This window comes from Eleginops maclovinus, chromosome 19 (assembly GCF_036324505.1).
Source record: "Eleginops maclovinus isolate JMC-PN-2008 ecotype Puerto Natales chromosome 19, JC_Emac_rtc_rv5, whole genome shotgun sequence".
Classification (NCBI taxonomy): Eukaryota; Metazoa; Chordata; class Actinopteri; order Perciformes; family Eleginopidae; genus Eleginops; species Eleginops maclovinus.
Window position 1 is genome coordinate 7,163,688 of NC_086367.1, and position 26,247 is coordinate 7,189,934.

Genomic DNA, 26,247 nt, shown 5'->3' on the forward strand with positions numbered 1-26,247 from the left:
ACAATTACCCTCTCCATTACAGTTTTTCTCTATTGCTTAAACACATTTTGTGATACTGCCCTCACTTTTCACAAAACTCTAAACACAAAACACTTTTCTAAAGCTACGTACACACAACCTCACAGTCTCTTTTCAAAACCAACCCATCACACCAAAACAGTTGCTCATATGCTCAAAACCAACCCATCACACCAAAACAGTTGCTCATATGCTCAAAACCAACCCATCACACCTAAACAGTGGCTCATATGCTCAAAAGCAAACTTTGACACCACAATACCACTCAAGGCCTGCAAAAATGTAAACACTACTGAGCATCATTAACCACGTTACCCAAAAAATTGAAAACACCATTTTCAGTGTGAGACTTCTTTTTTTACAGTTTCACAACTGCCAGGATGCATTTGAGCAACCCTTATTTATTCTCAAATATGTATTGGGCATTTACTATAGATTTGTGCATTTCATAGGAATAATGAATAATACATAAAATGCAGTAATATCACAACGTAATGCAGAAAATGAGTACTGTAAACTCCATGGAGGATCCATTACACACAATAGATAAAGTACAGTAACAATTGAAAACACAATGTTCAGGGTGCGATCTCTTTTATTAGGCCTACGTTGTACATGTAAATTGACACAGTATGTTGACACTGCAATCATTGGGCGGCATCACGTCGTCGGACTGGGTCGGGCCACAGTACCTCATCCACGTCACAGGCAATATTGTCCATAGCCAAACATCGTGGGAAGAATGCCCTGGCATGCCGCACCCAGCCTTGGAACGCCTCCACAGCCACATCATCACAGGCCAGGTCCATAGCCCTGAGAAGGTTCTCTCTGGTGTACGGTTGGCGGTCATAGACCTTCCACCGCCATGATGAGAAGAACTCTTCTATTGGGTTTAGGAATGGAGAGTAGGGTGGCAGACACACATTAATAAATTGCTGGTTGATGTTAAACCACTCTCTGACCTGGATGCTGCGATGGAAACTAACATTGTCCCAGAAGATGACATATATGGGAAGATCAGCCGGCCCAGGATTCTGCTGGTCGTTCGGGTGGTCATGGTCATGCAAAACTTCTCTGAGCTCTCCTAGGAAGGTGAGGAGACGCTCAGTGTTGTAGGCACCAAGTTCAGCATGCCGGTGGAGAAGCCCTCTAGAACTCATGGCAGCGCAGAGGGTGATGTTTCCTCCACGTTGGCCGGGCACATCAACGATAGCTCTCTGTCCTATGATGTTACGGCCTCTCCTCCTCCTTTTTGTGAGGTTGAAGCCAGCCTCATCCACAAATATAAATTCATGGGGTCTGGCCATGGACTCCAACTCGAAGATCCTCTGTGGAAACAAATAGCGTTTTCAGGTGTTCAGAAAGACAGTCAATACAGCACATTACAGTACGATAGTATAGTATTGTATGTTACATGTAAGTACTGTAGGCCACCGTGTACATAGATTTTACTGTACTTACTTGCACATACTGGTGACGGAGGTGCTTTATTCTGTCAGAGTTGCGCTCAAAGGGTACCCTATAGGCCTGCTTCATGCGTACTCTCTGGCGCTTGAGGACTCTGTCTATGGTTGTCAGGCTAACATCGTCAATGTTCGGAAAGTTCATATTGTCACCAATGATCCTCTCCCGTATCTCCCGTAGTCTCAGCACATTGTTCTCCCGAACCATATCCACAATGACGACCTCTTGGGCTGGTGTGAATCTGGAAGCCCTCCCACCTGCATATGGCAATCTTTCAACTCTAGAGAAACAGTCATTTGGTCAGAAATGGTCCTTGCAGTACACACTTTTACTGTAACCATTATTGCACTTGTCTGTATGTAGGTGCACTCCACTATACTACTGTATACTGTAAACATCTAGTGTAGTGACTAAAAAAATAGTACATACAGTACCTGTTGTGTTCTCTGAAGGCCCGAATAATGGTGGCCACTGAGAATCGGCTTAGGTTTGGTTGGACTCGTTGTCCAGCTTCGGTCATTGTCATGCCGTGGACAATGACGTGGTCAATGACCGTTGCTCTCATTTCATCTGTGATGAAGATGCGTTGTCTTGCTCGCCCTCCTTCTCCTCTCCCTCCTTGGCCTGCTCCTCTACCTCCTTGACCTGCTCCTCTCCCTCCTTGGCCCGCTCCTCTACCTCCTTGACCTGCTCCTCTCCCTCCTTGGCCCGCTCCTCTACCTCCTTGACCTGCTCCTCTCCCTCCTTGGCCCGCTCCTCTACCTCCTTGACCTGCTCCTCTCCCTCCTTGGCCCGCTCCTCTACCTCCTTGACCTGCTCCTCTCCCTCCTTGGCCTGCTCCTCTCCCTCCTCTGACAAAAACTCCTCTCCCTCCTCTGGCACGAACTCCTCTCCCTCCTCTGGCACGAACTCCTCTCCCTCCTCTGGCACGAACTCCTCTTCTTCTTCCTTGATCATCCATTTTTGTTTGGAACCTTCAGCAAACTGACTTATATAGGTGTGGTCACATCATTTGCAATAGGTGTTTTCAATTATGAGTCGTTGTGTTTACTGAATTACACCAGGTGTGTTCATTGTGTTCAGGTTTTGCTGACTGTGTGTGGCATTTTGCATCACATGAGCTTCACAATGCATATTTGAGCAGAGATATATGCTAAATGTGTTTTAGCAAGGCAAAATGTGTTTAGAGTTTTGAGAAAAAGGGGATGGGTTTTGTGAACAGTGTCTACAGGTGAATTGTGTTTTTGGTTGTGGCAAATGGGGGGTAGTTTTACTAAATGTGTTTAGGCAACTGGTCATTTGGTTTAGAGTACTGGGTTTTGTGTCTTAGCAATCGAGAAAAACTGTAAACGCTAATGCCTTTGATGGCCGCCACCTGGCCCTTATTACTCACTGTACTAAGCCCCTTGAGTTAATTGTTTCTGGTAATCACCACGAGATGCTTCAGTTTCACGTCATCCTGTCTCCCCTTATTCCCCTGGTTCTGGGCCACCCCTGGCTCAAGCGGCACAATCCCCAATTTGACTGTTCTTCTGGCAAGGTGGTGAGTTGGAGCACCTTTTGTCACTCCACCTGCTTACAGTCTGCCCTGTTTCCAACAGAGGGAGGTGTCCCCTTGCCCCAGGAAACCCCCGACCTCTCCTTGGTCCCCCCCATCTATCATGACCTGGGAGAGGTGTTTAGTAAGTGTCGTGCACTCACCCTGCCTCCCCATCGCCCCTATGACTGTGCCATTGATCTCCTCCCCGGCGCCCCTTTGCCCAGTAGTCGCCTGTATAACTTGTCCCGTCCTGAGAGGGAGGCCATGGAGAAGTATATTAAGGATTCTCTTTCGGCTGACCTCATGAGACCCTCCTCTTCTCCTGTTGGTGCAGGATTTTTTTTTGTTGCCAAGAAGGACAAGTCTCTTCGTCCATGTATTGATTTCAGGGGACTCAATAACATTACAGTCAAAAACAAGTATGCCTTGCCCCTCATCAGTTCCGCATTTGAGCCGCTGCAGGGTGCTACAGTCTTCTCTAAGTTGGATCTACGCAATGCCTACCACCTGGTGCGTATCCGGGAGGGCGATGAGTGGAAGACTGCTTTTAACACCCCCCTCGGCCACTTTGAGTACCTGGTCATGCCCTTCGGCCTCACTAACGCCCCTGCCGTGTTCCAGAACCTGGTAAACGATGTCCTCCGGGATTTTCTCAACCGCTCAGTTTTTGTCTATTTAGACGACATCCTTATTTTCTCTCGCAACCAGGAGGAACACTTCCAGCATGTCAGGCAAGTTCTTCAGCGGCTGTTGGAGAACAAATTATATGTGAAGGCCGAGAAGTGTGAGTTCAGTGTCACCTCTGTATCCTTCCTTGGGTTCATCATTGAGAGCGGGCAAGTGAGGACCTGTCCCGAGAAGGTCAGTGCAGTGACAGACTGGCCCATTCCCGATTCCCGCAAGAAACTGCAGCAGTTCCTGGGATTTGCCAATTTCTACCGGAGGTTCATCCGTGATTACAGCAGGGTTGCAGCACCTCTCACCCGTCTCACCTCTCCTGCCCGCCCATTTGCCTGGACGCCTGAGGCGGAGACTGCCTTCTCTGGTCTTAAGAGACTTTTCTCGTCTGCCCCCATTCTTATCCAACCTGACCCCTCCAGGCAGTTCATCGTGGAGGTCGATGCGTCTGACACGGGGGTGGGGGCGGTCCTGTCCCAGCGCTCAGCTTCTGATGAGAAGATTCACCCCTGCGCCTTTTTCTCTCGCCGGCTGGTACCTGCTGAACGTAACTATGATGTTGGTAACCGAGAGCTGCTGGCTGTGAAACTGGCATTGGAGGAATGGCGGCACTGGCTTGAGGGGGCAGAACAGCCGTTCGTGGTTTGGACCGACCACAAGAATTTGTCATACATCCAGACAGCTAAGCGCTTGAATTCCCGCCAAGCCCGGTGGTCCCTGTTTTTTGGGCGGTTTAATTTCTCCCTCACCTACCGTCCCGGATCCCGTAACGTCAAACCTGACGCCCTCTCTCGTCAGTTTAACACTATGAACACACCGGCCTCCCCTGACACTATCCTCTCTCCTTCCTGCCTCAAGGTTGCTGCTGTCACCTGGGAGATAGAGTCCCTCATCCGGAAGGCCCAAGTCACCGAACCAGATCCGGGCAACGGCCCTCCTAACCGTTTCTTTGTCCCCAGTTCGGTTCGCTCTCAAGTTCTGGTGTGGGGCCACACATCGCGCTTTGCCTGTCACCCTGGCGTGGGCCGCACCCTGTCCCTCCTGAAGAGGCACTTTTGGTGGCCAGCGATGGACGCTGACACCCGGGCATTCGTGCTTGCCTGCACGGTGTGTGCTCGGGCCAAGTCCTCCCATCAACCTCCTGCTGGTCTGTTACGCCCTCTTCCTGTTCCTGGTCGGCCCTGGTCCCACATTGGCCTTGATTTTGTGACTGGTCTTCCCCCCTCTAAGGGCCACACTGTAATACTCACCGTTGTGGACAGATTTTCGAAGGCGGTTCACTTCATTGCGCTTCCTAAGCTCCCCACTGCCACAGAGACTGCCCAGCTGCTTGTGCAGCATGTCGTTCGCCTCCACGGGATTCCCGCTGACCTCGTCTCCGACCGTGGTCCCCAGTTCGTTTCCCAAGTGTGGAAGGCCTTCTGCCGAGCGCTGGGGGCCTCTGTCAGCCTGTCATCAGGGTACCAGCCGCAGACTAATGGGCAGGCTGAGAGAGCCAATCAGGACCTCGGAACCGCGCTGCGTTGTGTGGCTGCGCGCAACCCCTCGGCTTGGAGTGACCATCTCTCTTGGATCGAGTATGCCCACAATTCCATGTCCTGTGCTGCCACCGGCATGTCCCCGTTCGAATGCTCCCTGGGATACCAGCCACCCTTGTTTCCTGCTCAGGAGGATTACATCTCCGTCCCCTCGGTCCAGCACCATCTCCGCCGTTGTCGCAGGACGTGGAGGGACGCACGCACCGCTCTGCTGCGCTCCGCAGAGCAGAACCGGCGCATTGCTGATCGCCACCGGGCTCCCGCTCCTGCCTATCGGGTGGGTCAACAGGTGTGGTTGTCCTCTAGGGATCTCCCCTTACAAACTGGCTCCAAGAAGTTAACCCCTCGTTTTGTTGGCCCTTTCCCTATTATTTCCGTCATCAATCCCTCAGCGGTCACACTCAAGCTGCCTCCAGCCATGCACGTCCACCCCACCTTCCATGTCTCTCGTTTAAAGCCAGTCTCCACCAGTCCCCTCTCCCCCCCGGACGTTCCCCCCCCACCTCCCCGTTTGATTGACAACCACCCAGCTTACACCGTCCGGCAGTTGCTGGACATTCGTCGTCGGGGCAGGGGGTATCAGTACCTCGTGGATTGGGAGGGTTATGGGCCAGAGGAAAGGAGCTGGGTTTCGCGGGGCCTCATCCTCGGCCCCTCCCTCATCCGGGATTTTCATCTGGCTCACCCAGAGAGGCCTAGGCCGCCTGGAGGCGTCCATTGAGGGGAGGGTACTGTTGTGGTCACAGCAGTCTGCTGTGTTTTTCCTCCTCCTGGGTTTGCCACTCCCCCTGTCGGTCTCACTTCACACCTGGCCGTCATCTGCAATCATGCTCACCTGGTCGTCATCTCCAATCAACTCCCCTTCATAACCCTTGGATTCCCTGCTGTCGGTGCCAGATCGTACTTCGCTCTACAGTGGTAATGATACGTGCCCGGCTCCAGTTTACCTTGTTACCTTGTTACCTTGTTACCTTGTTACCTCGCTACCGAACTCTCGTCTCTTGTTGCCTTTGACCACAACCTAACTCTGTTTCCCTCTGCCTGCAGTTATCCGGATCACGCACTCCAGCTCGCCTGCCTCACCCTCCCCCCGGCTTCCGCGTCCTCTACCTGCTCCTCCACCTCATTCAATAAACCCCCTTGCATCAATTCAACACCGTCTCTTGTCTGCTCTTGGGTTCAGAATCGTTATCACAACAAGGAAATCACATTGTAGGATTTTTAATGAATTAATTGGTAAATTCCTCGGTAAAATAAGTATTTGGTCACCTACAAACAAGCAAGATTTCTGGCTCTCACAGACCTGTAACTTCTTCTTTAAGAGGCTCCTCTGTCCTCCACGCATTACCTGTATTAATGGCACCTTTTTGAACTCGTTATCAGTATAAAAGACACCTGTCCACAACCTCAAACAGTCATACTCCAAACTCCACTATGGCCAAGACCAAAGAGCTGTCAAAGGAGACCAGAGACAAAATTGTAGACCTGCACCAGGCTGGGAAAACTGAATCTGCAATAGGTAAGCAGCTTGGTGTGAAGAAATCAACTGTGGGAGCAATTATTAGAAAATGGAAGACATACAAGACCACTGCTAATCTCCCTCCATCTGGGGCTCCACGCAAGATCTCACCCCGTGGGGTCAAAATGATCACAAGAACGGTGAGCAAAAATCCCAGAACCACACGGGGGGACCTAGTGAATGACCTGCAGAGAGCTGGGACCAAAGTAACAGAGGCTACCATCAGTAACACACTACGCCGCCAGGGACTTCAATCCTGCAGTTCCAGACGTGTCCCCCTGCTTAAGCCAGTACATGTCCAGGCCCGTCGGAAGTTTGCTAGAGGGCATTTGGATGATCCAGAAGAGGATTGGGAGAATGTCATATGGTCAGATGAAACCAAAATAGAACTTTTTGGTAAAAACTCAACTCGTCGTGTTTGGAGGAGAAAGAATGCAGAGTTGCATCCAAAGAACACCATACCTACTGTGAAGCATGGGGGTGGAAACATCATGCTTTGGGGCTGTTTTTCTGCAAAGGGACCAGGACGACTGATCTGTGTAAAGGAAAGAATGAATGGGGCCATGTATCGTGAGATTTTGAGTGAAAACCTCCTTCCATCAGCAAGGGCACTGAAGATGAAGCGTGGCTGGGTCTTTCAGCATGACAATGATCCCAAACATACCGCCAGGGCAACGAAGGAGTGGCTTCGTAAGAAGCATTTCAAGGTCTTGGAGTGGCCTAGCCAGTCTCCAGATCTCAACCCCATAGAAAATCTTTGGAGGGAGTTGAAAGTCCGTGTTGCCCAGCGACAGCCCCAAAACATCACTGCTTTAGAGGAGATCTGCATGGAGGAATGGGCCAAAATACCAGCAACAGTGTGTGAAAACCTTGTGAAGACTTACAGAAAACGTTTGACCTCTGTCATTGCCAACAAAGGGTATATAACAAAGTATTGAGATGAACTTTTGTTATTGACCAAATACTTATTTTCCACAATCATTTGAAAATAAATTCTTTAAAAATCCTACAATGTGATTTCTTTTTTTTTCTCATTCTGTCTCTCATAGTTGAGGTATACCTATGATAAAAATTACAGGCCTCTCTCATCTTTTTAAATGGGAGAACTTGCACAATTGGTGGCTGACTAAATACTTTTTTGCCCCACTGTATATAGTTGGTTGTCTAACCTGCAGGACTTGGGACAAGAGGTGTTGAACATGTCTGTGCTCCATGAAATCCATAACATCAGGGGTTATGGTATAGAGTTTCCTGGTCAGACTTGCTTGGAGGGGACATGCTGTCCCTGTCAGTTTCAGAAGGACATCTTTCAGTGGACAGAAACAGACATCCCTTCTCTCATGTTATGGGTGAAAATTGGCAGTAGGACCACAAGTATGTAAAAGCTCAACTTTGATGTTCTATATCTACATCAATGGACTTTCCTAACCACCAGTGATCATCATACACCACTGCAAGCCAATCTCCTGTCTCAATACTGTTGACAGTTATATCCACTATAGCATCCTCTGGACCTTTCAATGTCTCCTCCATTTCTTCCACCAAATCTTCCATTTCATCTACCGAATCTCCTCCTTCTCCCATCTCGTTTTCCATCAACATGGTCAATGGACGTCTCTTCCTGGCCCTCGCATCAATCGGTTGCTCCTCCAAACAGTCTAATACACAAAAAGTAGCTGGGGAAAAGCATTGGGAATCCAATGGCTCCCTGCAAAAGCATGACAGCTGTCTGTGGCAGATGCTTTTTTGATGTGACCTGGTGTATTTGTCTTGTTGATGGAACCTGTTTCAGGTGTTGTGAAAGAAGTGTGTCATATGTCTCCGAGTTTCCTTCCAAAATATGATACAGTTGAACACCCTTCAAACTGTTCGAGATCTTCTCAAATAAATCTTTTCCATCCACAATATCATTTCCACGCAGAACCCAGGAGTCTGCAGTTCTTTTATACAGTTCCCCCAATGCCGTCGGGGAACCTTTTCCATTGGATGTTGGGAAATAATTCCATGTGGTCCTGGTGAAGCCAAGAGTGGGTGGTACTTCAGAAAGGAGGTAAACATTTTCCTTATTCTTATACTGCTTACTGGGGCCATCTGACCAGAAGTGCACAGTAGTAACTGATGGACATTGAGTCCGTATATCTCGGAGGACAGGGTGTATGTGAGTCCATATTGCTGCAGCATCTTGTCTCTTAGACTCTGAGACTGAGCAAAATGCCACCTTTTCACCCCTGGTGTAATACATTCCAGTATGAAGAGTTAACTGAGGTAAGTTATGGCCAAAATGGCAAGCCTGAATTTCAGAGGCATATTTACACTTCCATGATTCTGAAAAATCAAATGTAAAACAACGGTGCTCTCACTGCATGTTCTAATCAAATCTCTGTATGCTTTTGCCTGATTGTGCACCAGGCACACATGTGTTGTTGTCTCACTTCTTAGTTTGTCCTCATACAGATGAAGTAACTCTGAAAGACTCCCACTGTGCATGTTCAATTTCATGTTGAAGTTGATCCCACTGGCTGTTTGGTCTTGAACTCGCTCCCACTGCCGCCAGTGAACACTGGTTCCACTTATCTCTGGAGCCAGAGCTGTATGCTTGGTTTTGCACCATAAGCAATTGCGAAGAAGGCAGGCCTCATTGCTGGAGTGCAACAAACTAAGTGAAAACTATCCTCCAGTTTGGTTGATTTTAGTACACCCGATGACCTTAGAACCTGAAGCATCAAGTCTGCATTTTTGTGATGACGACACAGACATGTACTTCTGTCAGATGCCTTCAATGCTGTAACATAAAGGGCCGCAGAGCACAGAAGGAAGAGTAACTCAACTTCACGCTCGGGTTCTTCTGGAGATAGTCACTATGAAGGTTCAGCATTGAGTCTGTTAAAATCATCCGTTGATGTTTCATCTTGTTCCTTGTGATGGTGTCGGTCTTATCAGTTGTCATGCGAGATCAGTTTACAATGAACTACTTAACAGTCTGGCTGACACGTTGGAGATATGTTGCCTTCTTCTTTGTTGTCTGTTTTTTGTCATTCATTAACTTGTAGCTAACACCAAACTAAGGCGAACACTATGAAGAAACAGATACTTCTTTAAAACCTTGCCTGATAATGCCAGTTGTGGGTGACCAGATTTTGCAATGGCACGTCTCTGTGCCACAGGAGTCGTTTGATTCATTTTCAGCTCTCAGCAGAGAACATTGTGGAAAAGAAGAGATTTCCTAATGTTAGGGTTCCTAAGTTGGCTTCCTGCTATCATCCTGTCTGTTGCTGTTTGTGGAGAATCTCCTATGAATTTATCACTTTGTTTGTCATTTGATTTGTCAATTTGAGCCTTTTTCTTTATCCGACATTTCTGTTTTTTTTAGCCTGTTTCTGTCTTTTGTCAATTTCCCAATCTTTTCTTTAATGCTTTCATCTCCCTCGAGTGTCGTTTTCTGGTTTTTCTCCTCTCCCTCTCGGCTGCAACAATATGCCTGCTGGTAGTTAGCTCCTCATTCTCCTCTGGACTATCTGGTGGGGTATCTATTTCTTGCACAGCCTAGACCTTCTCTGTGCTTTCCTCCAGTATTTTCTGCAATGAAACTTTTCTCTTGGTCCTACTTTTTTGACAGTTTTCTTTAGGACCCTCTCCTTCCAACTTTCTCTCTCCTTTTCTATATTCTCCCTTCTGCTCTCTGGGTTGCTGTTTATCTTTTCTCTCCTTTTTATCTGCTATTCTCTGTTCCTTTTCCTTTGCTCTTCAACTGATAGTTTTTTGTTTTTGTTTTGCCTACGGTACAGATAAAAACATACATTTTAGCTGCAATTTGGCCTTTTAGATATTTTCAGTCAATTAACATGTAGTAATTAGATCATAATCATGTTATGCAGTTGTTTTGCATTACTTTAGTATTTGGATTATTTGAATTACTTGAGTATTAGAGCGCTTTTCAACTCCGTCCGCTTACATGTCAACACCGTCAGACAAAATATCTGATCTATAGGAGTTGACAAACTACATGTTTTTTCAATCTAATCATGTCTAGTACATGGTAGCCATTTTGATTTTCCTCAGTTGCCAACTGCCACTATAAACTAAACTAAAAAACTAACTTTTATTTCAAAATTCTTCATTGAAATAATCCCTACTTTGGGCAAGACAGTGTTGACTCATAAAAGCTGTGACCACAGGGAATTGACCTTGTTTGCTGAATATTTAAAAATAACTACCTCATTTGCATGGACTTTCATCGTACAGTGCCAGTATTTTATAAATTATTATCAAATAAAATAAACACATACAAAACTAAGTGTGTAAAACACTCACAGATCTTTCATATCCTTTTTAAATGAAATAATTTATTGATTTTTAAGGGAAATTGCAACATTTAGATGGGAGACATGTTTTGTCCCTAATTTCAAGAATCAGTGTGCTACATGGGAATGTCATTTTGTAAGAAACACATATCTGTTTTACGAAACCTAACATTAACTCAATGATAATTGCAACTCAATTTTGTACTAGCACTAGAGACTTGATTTCTCAATTCTTGGTGAGAGAAGAGGAACAGTTGGATTCATTTTTCATTGAATTGCTTTTAATGAATGTTTTTTTTCTAACCTGAAAGGACATAAGAGACCTGCCTATTGCTGTTTATGTAATACCTAATAAAGGCTGTTATAATGAATCCTGTTTGGTTGCTGAATAACCCTTTTTGGATTCCAGTAAAGTATACATTTTGTGGCAGGCAATAGCTAGGTTAACATTTCTCAAATAAGATAAGTGTTCAACAGAGAAAGTAACTAAGTACATATACTCAATTGCTTTCCTTAAGAACATCTTTGAGATAGTTGTTCTTTACTTAGAGTATTTCTTATTTCTCATTTCTAAATTTTGCCACTTCATACTTTTACTCCACTACCATTTGGAAGAACATATTGTACTTTTGGCTCTCCACATTTAGTTTCCAAGATGAATTACTAATTACTTGCAGGTTTATTGTTATTACACAAATTCATCTGACTAATGATTTATAGTATCTCCACTTTTACCAGATAACAAATTTAATGATGTAATTACGTAATAAATAATTCATTATAATCCATTGATATACTTTATTCCAAAGAATGCCCATTCTACCAAACACCTACTTTTACTTTTAGTTCTTTGAGTATATTTTGATTCTAGTATTTTGCTACTTTTTCTTAAGTAACATTTTAAATGCCAGGCATTGTCTTGCACAGAGTATGTCTACAATATGGTGTTATTACTTTTACCTAAGGTGTTTAATGATATTAATTGTTCTTCTACAACATGGGTGTCCAAACTCGCGACCGGGGGCCAAGTGCGGCCCGTTGTCCATTTTGAATCGGCTTTGTATAATGGAATATGGCCAACACCTGAAACTTGTGTTTTCTTATATTGTACTTCTTACATATTTATGTATAGTAATACAGATAACATATTTAATATGTATTAAAATACTCTGTAAAGGAATTAAGAAGAAATATTGATAACATAAGTTTCTTACTTTTCTTTACTTCTTTACGTGTGTGTGTGTGCGTGTGAGTGTGTGTGTGTGTGTGTGTGTGTGTGTGTGTGTGTGTGTGTGTGTGTGTGTGTGTGTGTGTGTGTGTGTGTGTGTGTGTGTGTGTGTGTGTGTGTGTGTGTGCATGTGTGTGTTGTGTGTGTGTGTGAGTATGTATGTATGTATGTATGTATGTATGTATGTATGTATGTATGTGTGTGTGTGTGTGTGTGTGTGTGTGTGTGTGTGTGTGTGTGTGTGTGTGTGTCTATGTATGTATTCATGTGTGTGTTTGTGTATGTATGTATGTATGTATGTATGTATGTTGTAGTGTGTGTGTGTGTGGTGTGTGTGTGTGTGTGTGTGTGTGTGTGTACTGTGTGTGTGTGTGTGTGTGTGTGTGTGTGTGTGTGTGTGTGTGTGTGTGTGTGTGTGTACTGTGTGTGTGTGTGTGTGTGTGTGTGTGTGTGTGTGTGTGTGTGTGTGTGTGTACTGTGTGTGTGTGTGTGTGTGTGTGTGTGTGTGTGAGTGTGTGTGTGTGTGTGTGTGTGTGTGTGTGTGTGTGTGTGTGTGGTGTATGTGTGTATGGATGTATGTACTGTATGTATTCTGGTGTGTGTGTGTGTGTGTGTGTGTGTGTGTGTAGTGTATGTATGGATGTATGTATGTATTCTGGTGTGTCTTGTAAGGTTATGGAACATATGTCTAATCTGACTTTCAATTATTCCTTATCAAAGATTTTGAAAAATATAAATGCTATTTGAAAGAGTTTCATTCCAATGTCTAGTGCTTTTTCAGCAACAGAGATATTACCTCTCTGTTGCTGAAAAAATATTAAGTACAAATTAGAAACATAATTGTAAAGCCCTTTCTATTCTCTTGTGCTGGATTGTGGTATGAGATTAGGTAAACAAAACGTCAGTAAAGCACAAGATTGGACTATTAATGACTCGCTGATAGGGACTGTGGCTAGCGGATGCAAATAGCTAATTACAAATCCCTTTGCAAAAATGTGAAAATGTATTATGATGGATATGAAGATCATTGAAAAATGAAGCAATGACACCTTATAACATTAGATTCCATAGAAAACTAATTATGAAAGTGTACGGGTAGCTCGACTTGTTTCATGAATACCAGTCGCACCATTGCATTGTGAGAATTGTCATGCAGCAATAAGGATTCTCCCTGGACAAATTGCATTTTTTCCAATCCACTCCGTGCTCAGGGTCACTTATTGCATTTCTTTCTTTCTTCTGGTAGAATCAAAGCAAGTCATGTCTCTTTGTTTGGTCCCTCCATAATTTACGCAGACACACAGTCTGTGGTATTTTACTTTTGTGTCTGCCAGTGTGTTCTGCTGCTGTGCTGAGGTGGTTCTTATTAACTGCTCTAATTTCTCATAACCCAGAAAAAGGGTCACACACTAAGATATCAGCATCAAAAACAATAACAAAAGTCATTTTCTCACCCTGTTTGCACCCTCTCATGTACTGATAATACACTCAGGTCAGGGGGCCCTTTATTACTATTGTAGCACTTTTGAAAATAGAAACACAGATTTCTATTTATTATTTTGTGCCATATTACTTGAGAGAGACATTGTATCACGGTGGTCGGAACAACAGCTATCCTGAAATTTGGAGAAGGACACAGAGGATGCAGGGTAAACGATGAAAGACATTTCTCTCATGGGCAACGTACAATCATTGGCTTATTGGAATGGACTGGCTAATGGCGTTAGCTATGAGTCAGATGGACGGCACCTAATGTTCAGACCTTCCCCACGATATATCTGACCCAAATGTTTCCATCTATGGCTTCCAGACTACTTGGGCAACTTTTACATTAAGCACGCTTCCACCAACACTTTTTCCAACATTTCCTTTGAACCACCACATTCTTCTCTTTCTGAGTCTGGAAAACCATGTTTTTTGGTTCTTCCCTCAGGGTCTAATTCAAAAGAGGAAAGAAAAGTAGCCACGGGTCGAAGTACCTTGGGTTAAGCTCAGCTCTGACCATCTGTTCACACTACAGGAGGTTTTTGATCCATTGTATCATAGGGGGGAAAATAATGGAGCCGAAGGGAGGGTTGCTGGCCCTATTGGAGAGAGGTCTAAGATGATGAGAAGGTTGTCTGTGTAGTACCGCTGTCTGCTGGCTTTTAAGGATTCCATTGGCATTGTGTGAAGATGCAATCTCAAGCAAGGAACACAGCCTCTCAACAGACGTGTGGGGAGATGAGAAGTGTTGACTAAATAAGTTGAGAACATATTGTCCCAAAACAAAGCAACATATTACAAAAGACCAAATGTAGATTTAATAATAGAGTGCTGTAATGATGATTTATTTTTGTACGTCGACCTGTAAGCGATGGGATTTCCCCATTGCATTTTGGTGATCTCTGGTAAACACAGTTTTATCATACCAATAACTTTTATTCAGCAGGATAATCTTTACATGTTAAAGTTACTTTGGGATATTTGAAACAATGCAATAACCAGAAGTCAAAAGCTATTGTTAGGCGTTAATCAAACTACATCACTGTAGCATGGCTGCGCATCACCACCAATAAAGGTGGACTTGTGTAAGCGTGAAGCAGTTAGTTGTTTAGTCACTGGTTAACAATCGCTGTTTTTATGACATATTGAAGCTATTGGACATTCACGAGTGGGGTATTAAACATGAACATTTGTTCAGTGTTTTTTAACCATATACATTATTTCAGGTGTCTAACTGATAATACTTTTAAAAAAAAAACACTGACATTGAGGCAAGGTAAACAGAAGCTGTAACATGTTTACTCATTCCCGGGTTCTAACCCTGACCCTTGTTCCTGCATCACTCTACACAGGCCAAACTAAATAAGTGTACCCTAGGTTTAACACATGTTAATTAATTAATTCAAAATGTAATTAATTCACTAAAAGGCAAAAGGAAAGCCTTTTACAAATACTTTTTTGAATGAGTGTTGGTGGGCTTTATTTATTTATACTAGAGAGTTTTTATCAGAGGATATTATAATCTTTGACACGTGTTTTAAAGTCCTGGAACTGAAGTGTTATTCCCTTTATCAGCTGCAATTAACATCAACCGGTATGGCCTTGTATTTATTCAGTTCATTTTCAATACTATTACCTTCACACTTATCACACCACTAGACATATTATTTAACACAATTTGGATTCTGTTTTTGTAATGCACCTTAAAGTATAAGCAGAGAGCGAACAATATGACGCTTAAAAAAAAGCTCTTAGAGAAAAATACACGCAAAAAATGCATGTAATCATTCGAACACAACCTATATTTAAAAAAACAAAACAATGAGAAACACAATAGTGCCAAACTGTTATAAATAAAATGTGTTGTGATTATTTTTAATTATAGCGTAAACAGACAACCCTTATATTTTCATGGAAAGACAGACCTTGGAATAAAAAGAACGCACTGTCAGTGTTTCATCACAAGTGCACAAAATAAGTCAGGGCCTTGTCCATTTTGATTTTCCTCAATATTGTTGAATAATGTCTCACTTGGACATCTCTGAAGGGAAGGTCACTCTGTGGTCAGCAGCTTATTGTCCTTGTGTGAAAGACTTACGCTAGCCAATGACAAAGGAGAAGTCAGAACCAACTTTACCATTGTCATCAGTGATGGGCAAGTTACTTCTAAAATGTAATACAGTACATATTACTTATTGCTGTATTTTTAAAGTATATCTGTCTGTCTGTCTGTCTATCTGTCTGTCTGTCTGTCTGTCTGTCTGTCTGTCTGTCTGTCTGTCTGTCTGTCTGTCTGTCTGTCTGTCTGTCTGTCTGTCTGTCTGTCTGTCTGTCTGTCTGTCTGTCTGTCTGTCTGTCTGTCTGTCTGTCTGTCTGTCTGTCTGTCTGTCTATCTGTCTGTCTATCTATCTATCTATCTATCTCTCTATCCGGCAGTACATGCTGAAAATTAGGAAAGCAGTTAGAAATAAAACTCATGCTCCGTGTAAGTGTTCTGAATAATATGTGATACTGGTAACATGACGTCTCTGTGTGTTATTAATAACATGTCAGTGGAGCCTCTGCACGGCCCTGTAACCTGCTGTATATGAACAAGTCTCTATGGCAACGTTAGCTCACCTTGTCATTGGTGTGTTAACGGGGATTTGGCTGACAAGCTTTCTAAAAGCTGCAGAGGCTGCATATCTTCAACACTCTGCCACGAGTCTCTGAACTTCTCGGGGTTCAGGCAGCATAGCAGTCCGAGAGAGAAAGTTACCTTCTGTTGCTCTGGCCTGCGCGCGCTCATGTGTTTTTCTTTTCTTTTCTTTTCTTTTCTTTTCTCCGAGCCTGCAGCTCTGCATTGTGAGCCTGCAGCTCTGCATTGTGAGCCTGCAGCTCTCAATCGTTAATCTGTTTCTGCAGCCCTTTCAACCAATAGCAAACAGGCTGACTGAGTAACTATTCTACCTGCACAATTATTTCTCTGGTGTCGGAATGTCTCGTGATGTTTCTGAATTCTTAGAAACAAAACACCACATCATTTAGGGTTAAAATGTGTTGTGACTGCGTTACTGAGAATTGTAACGGGTATTATATTACCCAAATTTCAGAAGTAATAGATTATATTACTGCGGTACAGCAAAAAGTAATACATTACTGTAACTCCGTTACTTTTGTAACTCGTTACACCCAACACTGATTATCATTAGCAGTAATACAACAATTACCGTACGTAGCAAATCGCACTCCCAAAGAAGACCATGAGACGATGCTGAAAGCGCTAGAGAAAATCTAGTAAGTTATTTATGAGTTACACATTTGTTGTCAGATTTGTACTTCAAAGGTCAAGAAATAGCCGAATCATGACTCATGACTTTGAAACTCATTCATAAAAGGTTCAAAAAAACCCTGACCCCTCAAAGATCTGGGCATGCATATAAACACTCTTATGATTTAGCAACATAGCTAATCCTATATCATTCCATATATATATAGCCATGTGATATGGCGCCATAATTGCTTGCGAAAGCTTTAAAGGAAAAGTTATTAGTGTTAACAATCATTAACACTTTAAAATGCACTGGCTGCTTACAACAAAATAATACTGGGTTATAAAACATGATGTCTTTAACTACTGCTTAATATGTAAATGATTTACAGAGATTGAGTCAAACTGAAAACATTTAGAAATATAATTTGTAAAATATGAAAACCTCTTCCTTCAGCCTTGTCCCTTTAATTGAAAAATTAGGAACCAATATAATGAAAATGTCAATTACGTTTCACACAGGAACTCTTACTTAGAAGGCCGCTGTACACGTCTTGTGTGAAACCAAAAATCCCCTTTCAAGGTTTCAAGGTTTTATTTGTCATATGCACAGCAGATACAGCGTATATGTTGGCAATGAAAATCTTATGTCGCGTGCTCCTCCAACAACTCCACATACATGGTGCAAATAACATAAATAAAATAGTGCAAAAAGAGAGAAGAATATTTACAATATCAACATCTATGTCTTATTTTTGAAATGAACATCTAACCAAACCATGCTCTTTTACTAAACCTGATCAGCTAGTTTTGTTTTATTGCTTAATTTAAATTTACAAAATGAACTTTCAAACTGCGGCTGTAATCCGGCAGGAACCATGTTTTTCTTGTAAAATATTTGAGAATACAGTTTATTTGTATGGGAACTACCTTTTGTTGTAGACTGGTGTAATGCTTGTATTCACGTCTCGTGCGAACACATTTTTTGTAGAAAGTCTTTGTTTAGTCTCTCAATCACATGACTCAGTCCATTAGGCCACTGCTAAAGTAATGGAATGGAATAGGATTAAGTTCCAATTAATCCAAAGACTAAATCATTTACTAATGATTCATTCCTGCAAGTGCCAGTCGTTGATGAATACAGATCCATTTCTGCCTAAGTGTCGAAAACGGAGAGACACAATGTGGTAAAGTTCAACTAAACTTCTGGTATCGAGCTGATGCTATTTTCCAATCGGCTAGACATATTTTTTGTATTAATGGGATTCTGTTAGAGGCAATAATAAAAAGATATTACAGTATGGATTACTGTCCCACCATTCCTCCATGGGACCTGTGAGCTCAAATCAGAAATGATTTTCTCATACATTATACAACACTATAACTCTGATCTTCCTTCCTATGTACAGTAGGTGTAAAATAATACAATATGATGTATATTTTTGGATTTATATATTGCCGTGGAGCAAAGCAATCTCATCCCGCTGCTGCTTGCCAACAAAGGTATATACTAATGTCATCAGGGCTTATGGAAGCTCATAACTGGACTTTTGAGCCTCATAGGTTTCAAGCAATATAAAGTCATCTTTTTTCCAAATGCAATAAGCAAATTCTCTCCAGTCCTCACACATTTTAATGCGGGAAAGGGCTATTTGCTAAAACAATGTAATTTAAAGTTCAGCATGACAGCGAGGAATATTAAAATGTACAAAAGCTAACCTGCTTTTTTGTCAGCAGAGGTAAATCATTAATAATTTGAACTTTGTGCATACCACCCAGTGACAATTTCAAGTGGTGAACTATGCCGAGGGTATCACTTCCACTTAGTGGGGTGGCACCGCTTTCTTCATATAAGCAGAGATGTTTTACAGCATTTCATCTGAATTCAGCTTTACCGTGGGGAAATCACCATGGTAACACCATGCTGGACACCCAACCATCCCAGAGAAGTTAAGGCACGAGATAAGAGATCAACTTGAGTAAACTGGGAAACCCGGGGTAGAATAACCAAGTTGATAGCTAGCGACACTACAGTTAGATGTTTGTTAAAGTTGGTGTTGCTTTAAAAAGGTAAGCCTACTTTACTAGAGTATTGCGTGCTAATGCAATACTCAATACTTGTTCCTGAAAAAACTGTCCCCCCCACTTTTCAAAACAAAGTGGCACCCATGGTCTCCATAAACACCATGCATGAGCTCTCAGGGTGAAATTAAGAGATGGCAGCCAGGAAAATTAAGTTTGATTGATGATTAATAGATGCAGGCAAAACTGATCTCCTGAGGTGCACATCACCACGAAGACTTATCCCAGCTGTTTGACTGACAGCATGGGCCTCCATTAGCACACGAGATAAACACATGCAGCAACACCCTCACTTCCTGCTAACGAAGCATGTTCTGTATTTTAGGTGAGTATCTTTTAAAGCCTTCCATATATTCATTGCATTTTAAAGCAAATTAAAATGATCCTCGCTTATCTTCGTTGCTTTGTCACCTGTTCTATCCCCCCTCATTATGACGGCTTCAGCTGGGGCCTGCCTTTAATGGGATTATCCCACATTGTTCACCATAGGGGATGAGTAGGTTGCTCGGAATCATCTTCCGCATTGGCTTCTGTTGATGATGGATTGCTGTAAAAAAGGAGACTCGATCTTCCTACATAATGTTCCTTTACACAGTCTTACATTTATTTACATCATCTGCACTAAACACAAGGCCTGAAGCTCCTTTGTACTGCATGCCTTTATTTTTGATGTTCCCTACCATATAAGTCGATTTCTTTACTGAGTGATAAATCAATATCCTGATGTGTTTCCATTTAAATTAGCTTTTGATGCAAAATTGGGAACTTCTTTTTATTTAATGTGTCTCCTTTGAGCCCATTAACTTAATGGAAGTGATGAATTAACCATGTGAGCCATTATACTCTGGAGATTTCAATCCCTCCAAAAAGTTTTTACCGGTCTGTATTCAAGACTTTATTTGTTGGAGCCTATCATGAGTTCTGACTTTAATTTGAAATTTAGGGTTTGTGATTTTAATAGCCCATTAAATGTTTTAGGTGACATTTATTCCACTATGACCTTTACTTATCTGTCTCCTGCCAGAAGGACCTTAGACATCCCTGCAAGAAATTCCGCAGAACACGTTTATTAACAGAATCATCCCTCTGTATTTTGTTCCTTGATGTAGTATGAACAGAAGCTAGGGGTAGCACCTGGAAGAAGACATATATTTGTCAACTTTGCATATCGCTGCCATGTTATCAGCTTTAATTTAACGTTAAATATGTTATTGTTATGTTACATGTGTTTTCATGTTGTATTATATATGGTTTTGTTGTTACTAATCATTAGGACTAAAGGATTACTGATTAATACTATACTATACTATACTGGGATGTAAGATTTTCATGCCACATATACGTTGTATCTGCTGTGCATATGACAAATAAAACCTTTGAATCTTGAATTATTATTATTATTAAAACAACACATATATTTTCCTCCTTTTCTTGGATTTAATACATATAAGGGCCTATTTCTTTGTTTTGTTTTATTTATACTTTATGTAAAAATATATGTTTTTAAATGTGAGCCGAGTGCGGATAAATGTGGAGAAACTCCAAGTCACACATCAAGTAAGAAGTTTATACATGTATATAAAAATAGAAGGAAATTCTGGAAAGCAAATCTGGCAAACCTTGACACTGACAAAACATAATCAAAGCCAGTCATTTAATGTGTCATCAAACCCCTGCAGCCATTCTCTCCAAACTATGGAGCCTTTCCTTTATAATATAAAGTTAGCCTGGGGTTAGAGTTAACCCTAACCCTTCACGAACCCTAGGGTTAACGTTATCCTAACACTGCATCTTATCTTGTCAAATAATCTAAATATCCTGCAGCCATCATCTAAAGAGAGTTTTTTCAATCTCTAAAGGCCCCGGGGTGCTGTTTGTATTCTCATCACAAAGGGTTGGACCTTGTCTTTGTGGAAAGTGGCACCACTGTCTCCATATAGGTTATTTGGTATTCCGGTGGTCATGCATGCAGCTCGAGCTTGTCCACAACTTCTTGTCATGGGCGGCAATGAAGTAGGTTTTAATGCCAGGGGATAGAACAAGCAGTGACAGAATCTCCCAGATGACTTTTTATGGAGTCTTCCTGAAAAACAAAGTCAATAAGAGTTGGGACGCGGAGCCACGATATTGATTATGTGTCTCTGACTATGAGGCGGAACGGAGGGGGTGGTGATCTTGCAAAAGTGAAGCGTGGTCAGAGAGAGAGTGAGAGATGAGGAAACAAACAGGAGGGAGGATGTTTTGATGCTTTTGGAATTCACAAACATCAGGTGCTTGAGGGGGAAGCAACGCTGCTGTTTTCAATGCCGGTTGTGGGAGAGTTTGAGCTGGAGGAGGAAGCGGTTGCTACAAACAATGTACAGAAAGTCCAAAAGACTGCATTCTAACAATATTGTGGATGCAATGTATCCAATCATTGCATCCTTGAGTATAGCTTCACAGTTATTGCATTTATAAAATGTTGAAAACAAAGGCCGGCTGTTGAAATCAAGGATTTAGCCTTAATCGTGAATTCATACATCTCATGTTTTGTTTACTGGCCTCCAAGAGACATCCATTCAAGTTGGTATGGTCGTTTTATGTGCTTTGGCTAGGGCTCCCACACATTTTACGTATTATGCCAGTGGACACAGTGGAAACATATTGGCCTTTTGTCTTAGTCACAGCCTTTGGTAACTTCTTATACCAGTGCAACAACGCAGACCATTTTTATAATTCAGTGCTGCACTGTGTGGTTTGCTTGCTGTCAATCAACTGACAACAGCAAAAAGGAATGTATGTGTCACTGAGAAAATAATCCTTCACAACATGTCACCTCACAGACTTTATGCCCATGTGTGGCTCCGTAAGCCGGTGCAGCAGGTAATTAAGTTTTGACACGGTCAAATTGTTATCCTAAAAGGCGATGAAATGAGTGGATGTCAAGCGCAATGACATTTAACATGAGGTGCGAAGTATTTGCAAAGTACACTTAGGAAGAAGTAAATGGTCGCTAAATGAGACTCAAATCTGATTTTGAAATGCCGGATACACAGTCACTGTCTCAGTTACATTTTTTATTTAAATTCAGATGACAGCTGAACCCGTTGTCTTTCCGCTGTGAAAATATTCCACAGTTAGATTGGTTGCTTGAGAGGTCAGGCACTGATATCATGACTCAGAGAAAATCATACCACAGTGTGTGATGTGCAAGAAGCCCCAGCGTGGCTCCAATCCAGCGGGAGTCTTGAGGCTCTATTTAAAAAGCACACATCCTCTCCTGCTTGGAAATCTGAAGGGAGAGAAAAGGAGCTTCTACTGCCCATGGCGTATGAAATAGGAATCAGGTAAGATACAAAAGGTGAGCTGGAGGGAAAGGAGGTTGACGTGGGGGCGGGATGAACCTTTTCCCCCGCCAATCCCCCACATGATTAATCTGCCGCTGTTACCCACCAAGGACACGTGGCTCAGTGTGACTTAATAAGTGTGAAACGTCTCAATCTGAAAGACAAAGCAAATATGAAAGAAGAATCGTGGATGTTAGCCAAATGCTCAAGAAATAAACAATATGTAAAATGTGTGTTGTGGTTCTTTCAGGAAGAGCAGCTGTTTCGGTTTTGTACTACACCTTCCAAATCTGAGTTTGTATCAGAAGGCTCAGACATTTGATGCATTTAAACAAATAATAATGACGAAATTACAAAAAATCTTTAGTGTTCCATCCCTGCATTCTATGAGGATCAGATATCAATCCAAGACTTTTGATTGAGTTCATGTTGTTCAACTTGTACTCCCTGTAGAACCTTAAACCTTTTCTGAATATGGCTTTGTACTGCATTCATATGGGCTTGGAATGATCTGAAAATACATCCGGCTACAGATATAAATCTGTTATTTAAACACTTAATTAAATTACAACACATATTGTTTTTTGTAGGATCCATGTTGTTTCCACATGATGACTCCTAAACACAATGACAGCAGGACTAGGAGTGGATGTTAGGATGTATGAGCACATCACTTTAGAAATAACCATGCCGTTATTTATGACTACAATTCCAAGGACTATCTCTTATTTTGTAAAAGTCATTCATAATGAACACAATAATGATCTAACATATCATTGCTCAAGTGTTGAGTCTTTTTTTTTTATGCTTGGCATTAATAACCTGGCATATCAGAAATATAAAATCAAACTGGTTCCATCTCAAAACAAGGCATACTTTCTGTCTTTGCACTGGTAATTATTTACTTGTCAAATAATCACTCGGCACAGGGCCGGCACTGGGCATAGGCAGTATAGGCAAATGCTAAGGGCGCGTCCATCCATGGGGGGCGGCGTAAATTTGGGAGAATAAAAGTAAAACATTTTTTTAGACTGTTAACGATGTTTGAAACTACGCCTACATTGCGCACAGCGGCACCCGTGATGGTAGACATCAATTTTCTTTGATTTTAGACAGAGGGTCTTCTTTACTAGTTTCTGGCTCTAAATTTTGCCAACTAAAATACAAATTGTTCTCGTCAAGTTCATATCCTCTCGATCTTATTAGTTGCTGCATATTTGATAATGAGCTAAGACAAGGGCTTTTTATGTTTCAAAAGGGCCTCCATATAGATGATGTGTTGTACAGCTTGTTAAGTATTATAGGTACAACAAGGGAAGATGTTGGGAGATGGTTTTTGATTCACCCGTTTTTCATGTTTAGCTTAACCTACATTCATGGATGAGCAAGAAAGAGATTAACATTAGTTTGTCTTTAGATTAGATTCATCAGTAGGAATTCTCTTGTTGAAAACATCCCACATTGCTCTCCTCATAAATAAGAACTATTAACTATAAATAAAATCCATTTGAATACATTTAATTATGATCAAGATTGTACTTTCTTGTATATCCCACAATTCGCACAGTAGTGTGTGCTTACAAGTGATTTCTTAACCAAATAGCCAGCAACGGACTAAGCCAAAGTTCACTCACTGTCTTTTAAATCCATTGCCTGTTAGCGCTTTGTATTTGTCATTTTCAGACCTCTTCCAAGGCTTAGTTGAAGATTGGATTTTCTTCAACCATCCCAAATATATGCTAATTTGGCATTGATTTTCTTTAACAGTCTTCAGATGAACGTCTGGATTGACCTTTTGGTAAAGGAATTAGCTAGGCCACATCATTAGGTTCCAAGCACCGAAAAAGTCAGGGGCGAAGATTCAATGAAATCCCTCAAGTTATTCGGGTCTGAGCAGCGACTACATCAGGAGCAAAGGACCCTATTGAAACTGTAGGAATTATTATTTTTCTAGAATGAATCAGGATTTTGAGTGTCTGAATATGCATTAAAACTGGATCAAACTTATCACCAAATTCAACCCTGGTGAATGTATGTCAAATTAAGGACTTGCACATGGGTGAAGGAAATGGCTGAACATAGAAAGCAGCCCCTGACGTGAACAAGACAATGGCGCAGGATGTCAATTCCAGTGCAACACTCTTTACACAAGACACAATCCTGTTCTTCCAGTGTCCTACGATGACAACAATGCATTTAAGTACCTCTGACGTGCGTGGATGTGTGAGGACCCGTTCATTGCTGCCAGCCAGTCTTTTTTGGGCATGTCTGGAAATAGCATACACTTGGAGCAACCCAAGAAACTAAATTATTGCTACAGTGTGCCAAAATAAAACTTTCCTCTACAATTGTCCCAGTTCTTCCACACACTGCTGACATTTTACTTAAGAGCATTATGCTTGGGCAAGATTATAAAATCCAAATGTGACCTGCTCTTTTCAGTAAGAATAAAAGCTGAATCAGTTTTCTGAAGTAATACCCAACATTTTATGTGTCACTGAAAACTGGTGGAAGGGAAAGTTGCTTTGTAGAACATAAAGACACCACAAGTACATACACACACCAAGCTGTACTGTAGACTGCTGGGGGATAACATTGCACTATAAAGGCACTTGATGTCTCACAGCCCCCTGTGGTTTCTGCCTTGCAGTTTTCCCAGCATGCACCATTAATACTCGGTAGCAGTGGACCAGTGTCTGGTGGTTCCTGAAGAGAATAAAGACAGATGTGCAATGCCATTAGCGCTGTCAATCAATAATATAATATTAGACTTAGAGAGAAAAAAATCATGAACAGCTACTCTCAAGAGTTCATGTGAAGTTAATGAAATACAAAGGGGATACACGATTTGTTGCGTATTTTCAAACTTTTTGTAATATTGCAATTTTTTTATTTGGTACATTGTACAAATACACAATTTATGACTGTTGCCACAGGTTTGATTCAGGTTAAGGCACAACGCTACTCTGTTTAGTTGAGGAAAACATTGGTGACATTGAAACCAATGTTGGTAGGAAGTTTTATAAATCTGCACTGCCACGAAAAATTACGCTTTCGTGAAATTTCTCCTGGCCGACTCATTGGAAACTATTGTCAGGTAAATTTAAACAGGAACCTTTGCCATATGAGCAAAAGTCCATATGTAATGCGCACGTTCTGTTGTTCCCATTGGCATAGAGCTGTTGAACATTAACTTTAACAAAGGATACGGATAACATATCGCCCACGGCAGTTTTGTCATTGTATGTATAGCCTATATTTGTATTACGCTATCATCATTCAACATGTAGAATGAACGTGTAATCTATAGAGTCGATTTACATAGATAATTCACAACCATGAACCTAATCTGGATCTTAAACCTGCCAATTGCCAACAATTGTTACTACATATAAAATATGTTTTCGTTTTTAGATCGCGTGTTTCAAAGGCATCTGCGTCTTGTGTACATAACACAGCGCAATATGAATACTGTCATTTCCAACAGTGAAGCGTTATATGTGCTTACGAACACTTTAAACAAACTCTACACACGGTCGCCAGCGTTTGTAGATTTTGTTCGTAACTCCAAACTTTTCGTAGCTACTAAAAAGTTGATGAATGCGAAACCGAAATAATTGATCCGAACGGATCACGGATCAATGATGATCCGTTGCACCACTACTAGCTACTCACTAAACCACACAGATGTGTATTTGTTCATTACGTGTTCGTTTTCATCCCTCTCAGATCTGACCACAATGACATAGCCGCCAGTAATATCAGGTAACAGGACGGATGCTGTGGAGATCAGCCTTCACAAACGCATTCTGTTCGCA

At 42.0% G+C, this 26,247-nt stretch overlaps 1 protein-coding gene across 2 annotated transcripts; it reads right to left on the minus strand.

Moving 5' to 3' along the window:
* Positions 1 to 595: 595 nt before the first annotated feature.
* Positions 596 to 2,826, minus strand: LOC134881498 (keratin, type I cytoskeletal 10-like). Of its 2 annotated transcripts, XM_063908885.1 has the most exons (4): positions 1,917 to 2,826; positions 1,480 to 1,762; positions 1,005 to 1,346; positions 596 to 901 (listed from the first exon to the last, which is right to left on the minus strand). In XM_063908885.1, the coding sequence occupies exons 1-4, from the start codon at positions 2,441 to 2,443 to the stop codon at positions 623 to 625; spliced, it is 1,431 nt and encodes a 476-aa protein (XP_063764955.1). In that variant the 5' UTR covers positions 2,444 to 2,826; the 3' UTR covers positions 596 to 622. The 2 variants fall into 2 exon arrangements, with proteins under 2 accessions (XP_063764955.1, XP_063764954.1); XM_063908884.1 differs by having other exon boundaries at positions 596 to 1,346.
* Between the last annotated feature and the right edge of the window lie 23,421 nt (positions 2,827 to 26,247).

What these genes read in the sequence shown, in the direction of transcription:
- LOC134881498 (XM_063908884.1), bottom strand. Translation starts at nt 2,443, where the DNA reads ATGGATGATCAAGGAAGAAGAAGAGGAGTTCGTGCCAGAGGAGGGAGA. An exon ending in GCCTTCAGAGAACACAACAG is followed by an intron (nt 1,763 to 1,916) that starts GTACTGTATGTA and finishes CTGTTTCTCTAG; the next exon opens with AGTTGAAAGATTGCCATATG. An exon ending in TCCGTCACCAGTATGTGCAA is followed by an intron (nt 1,347 to 1,479) that starts GTAAGTACAGTA and finishes TTGTTTCCACAG; the next exon opens with AGGATCTTCGAGTTGGAGTC.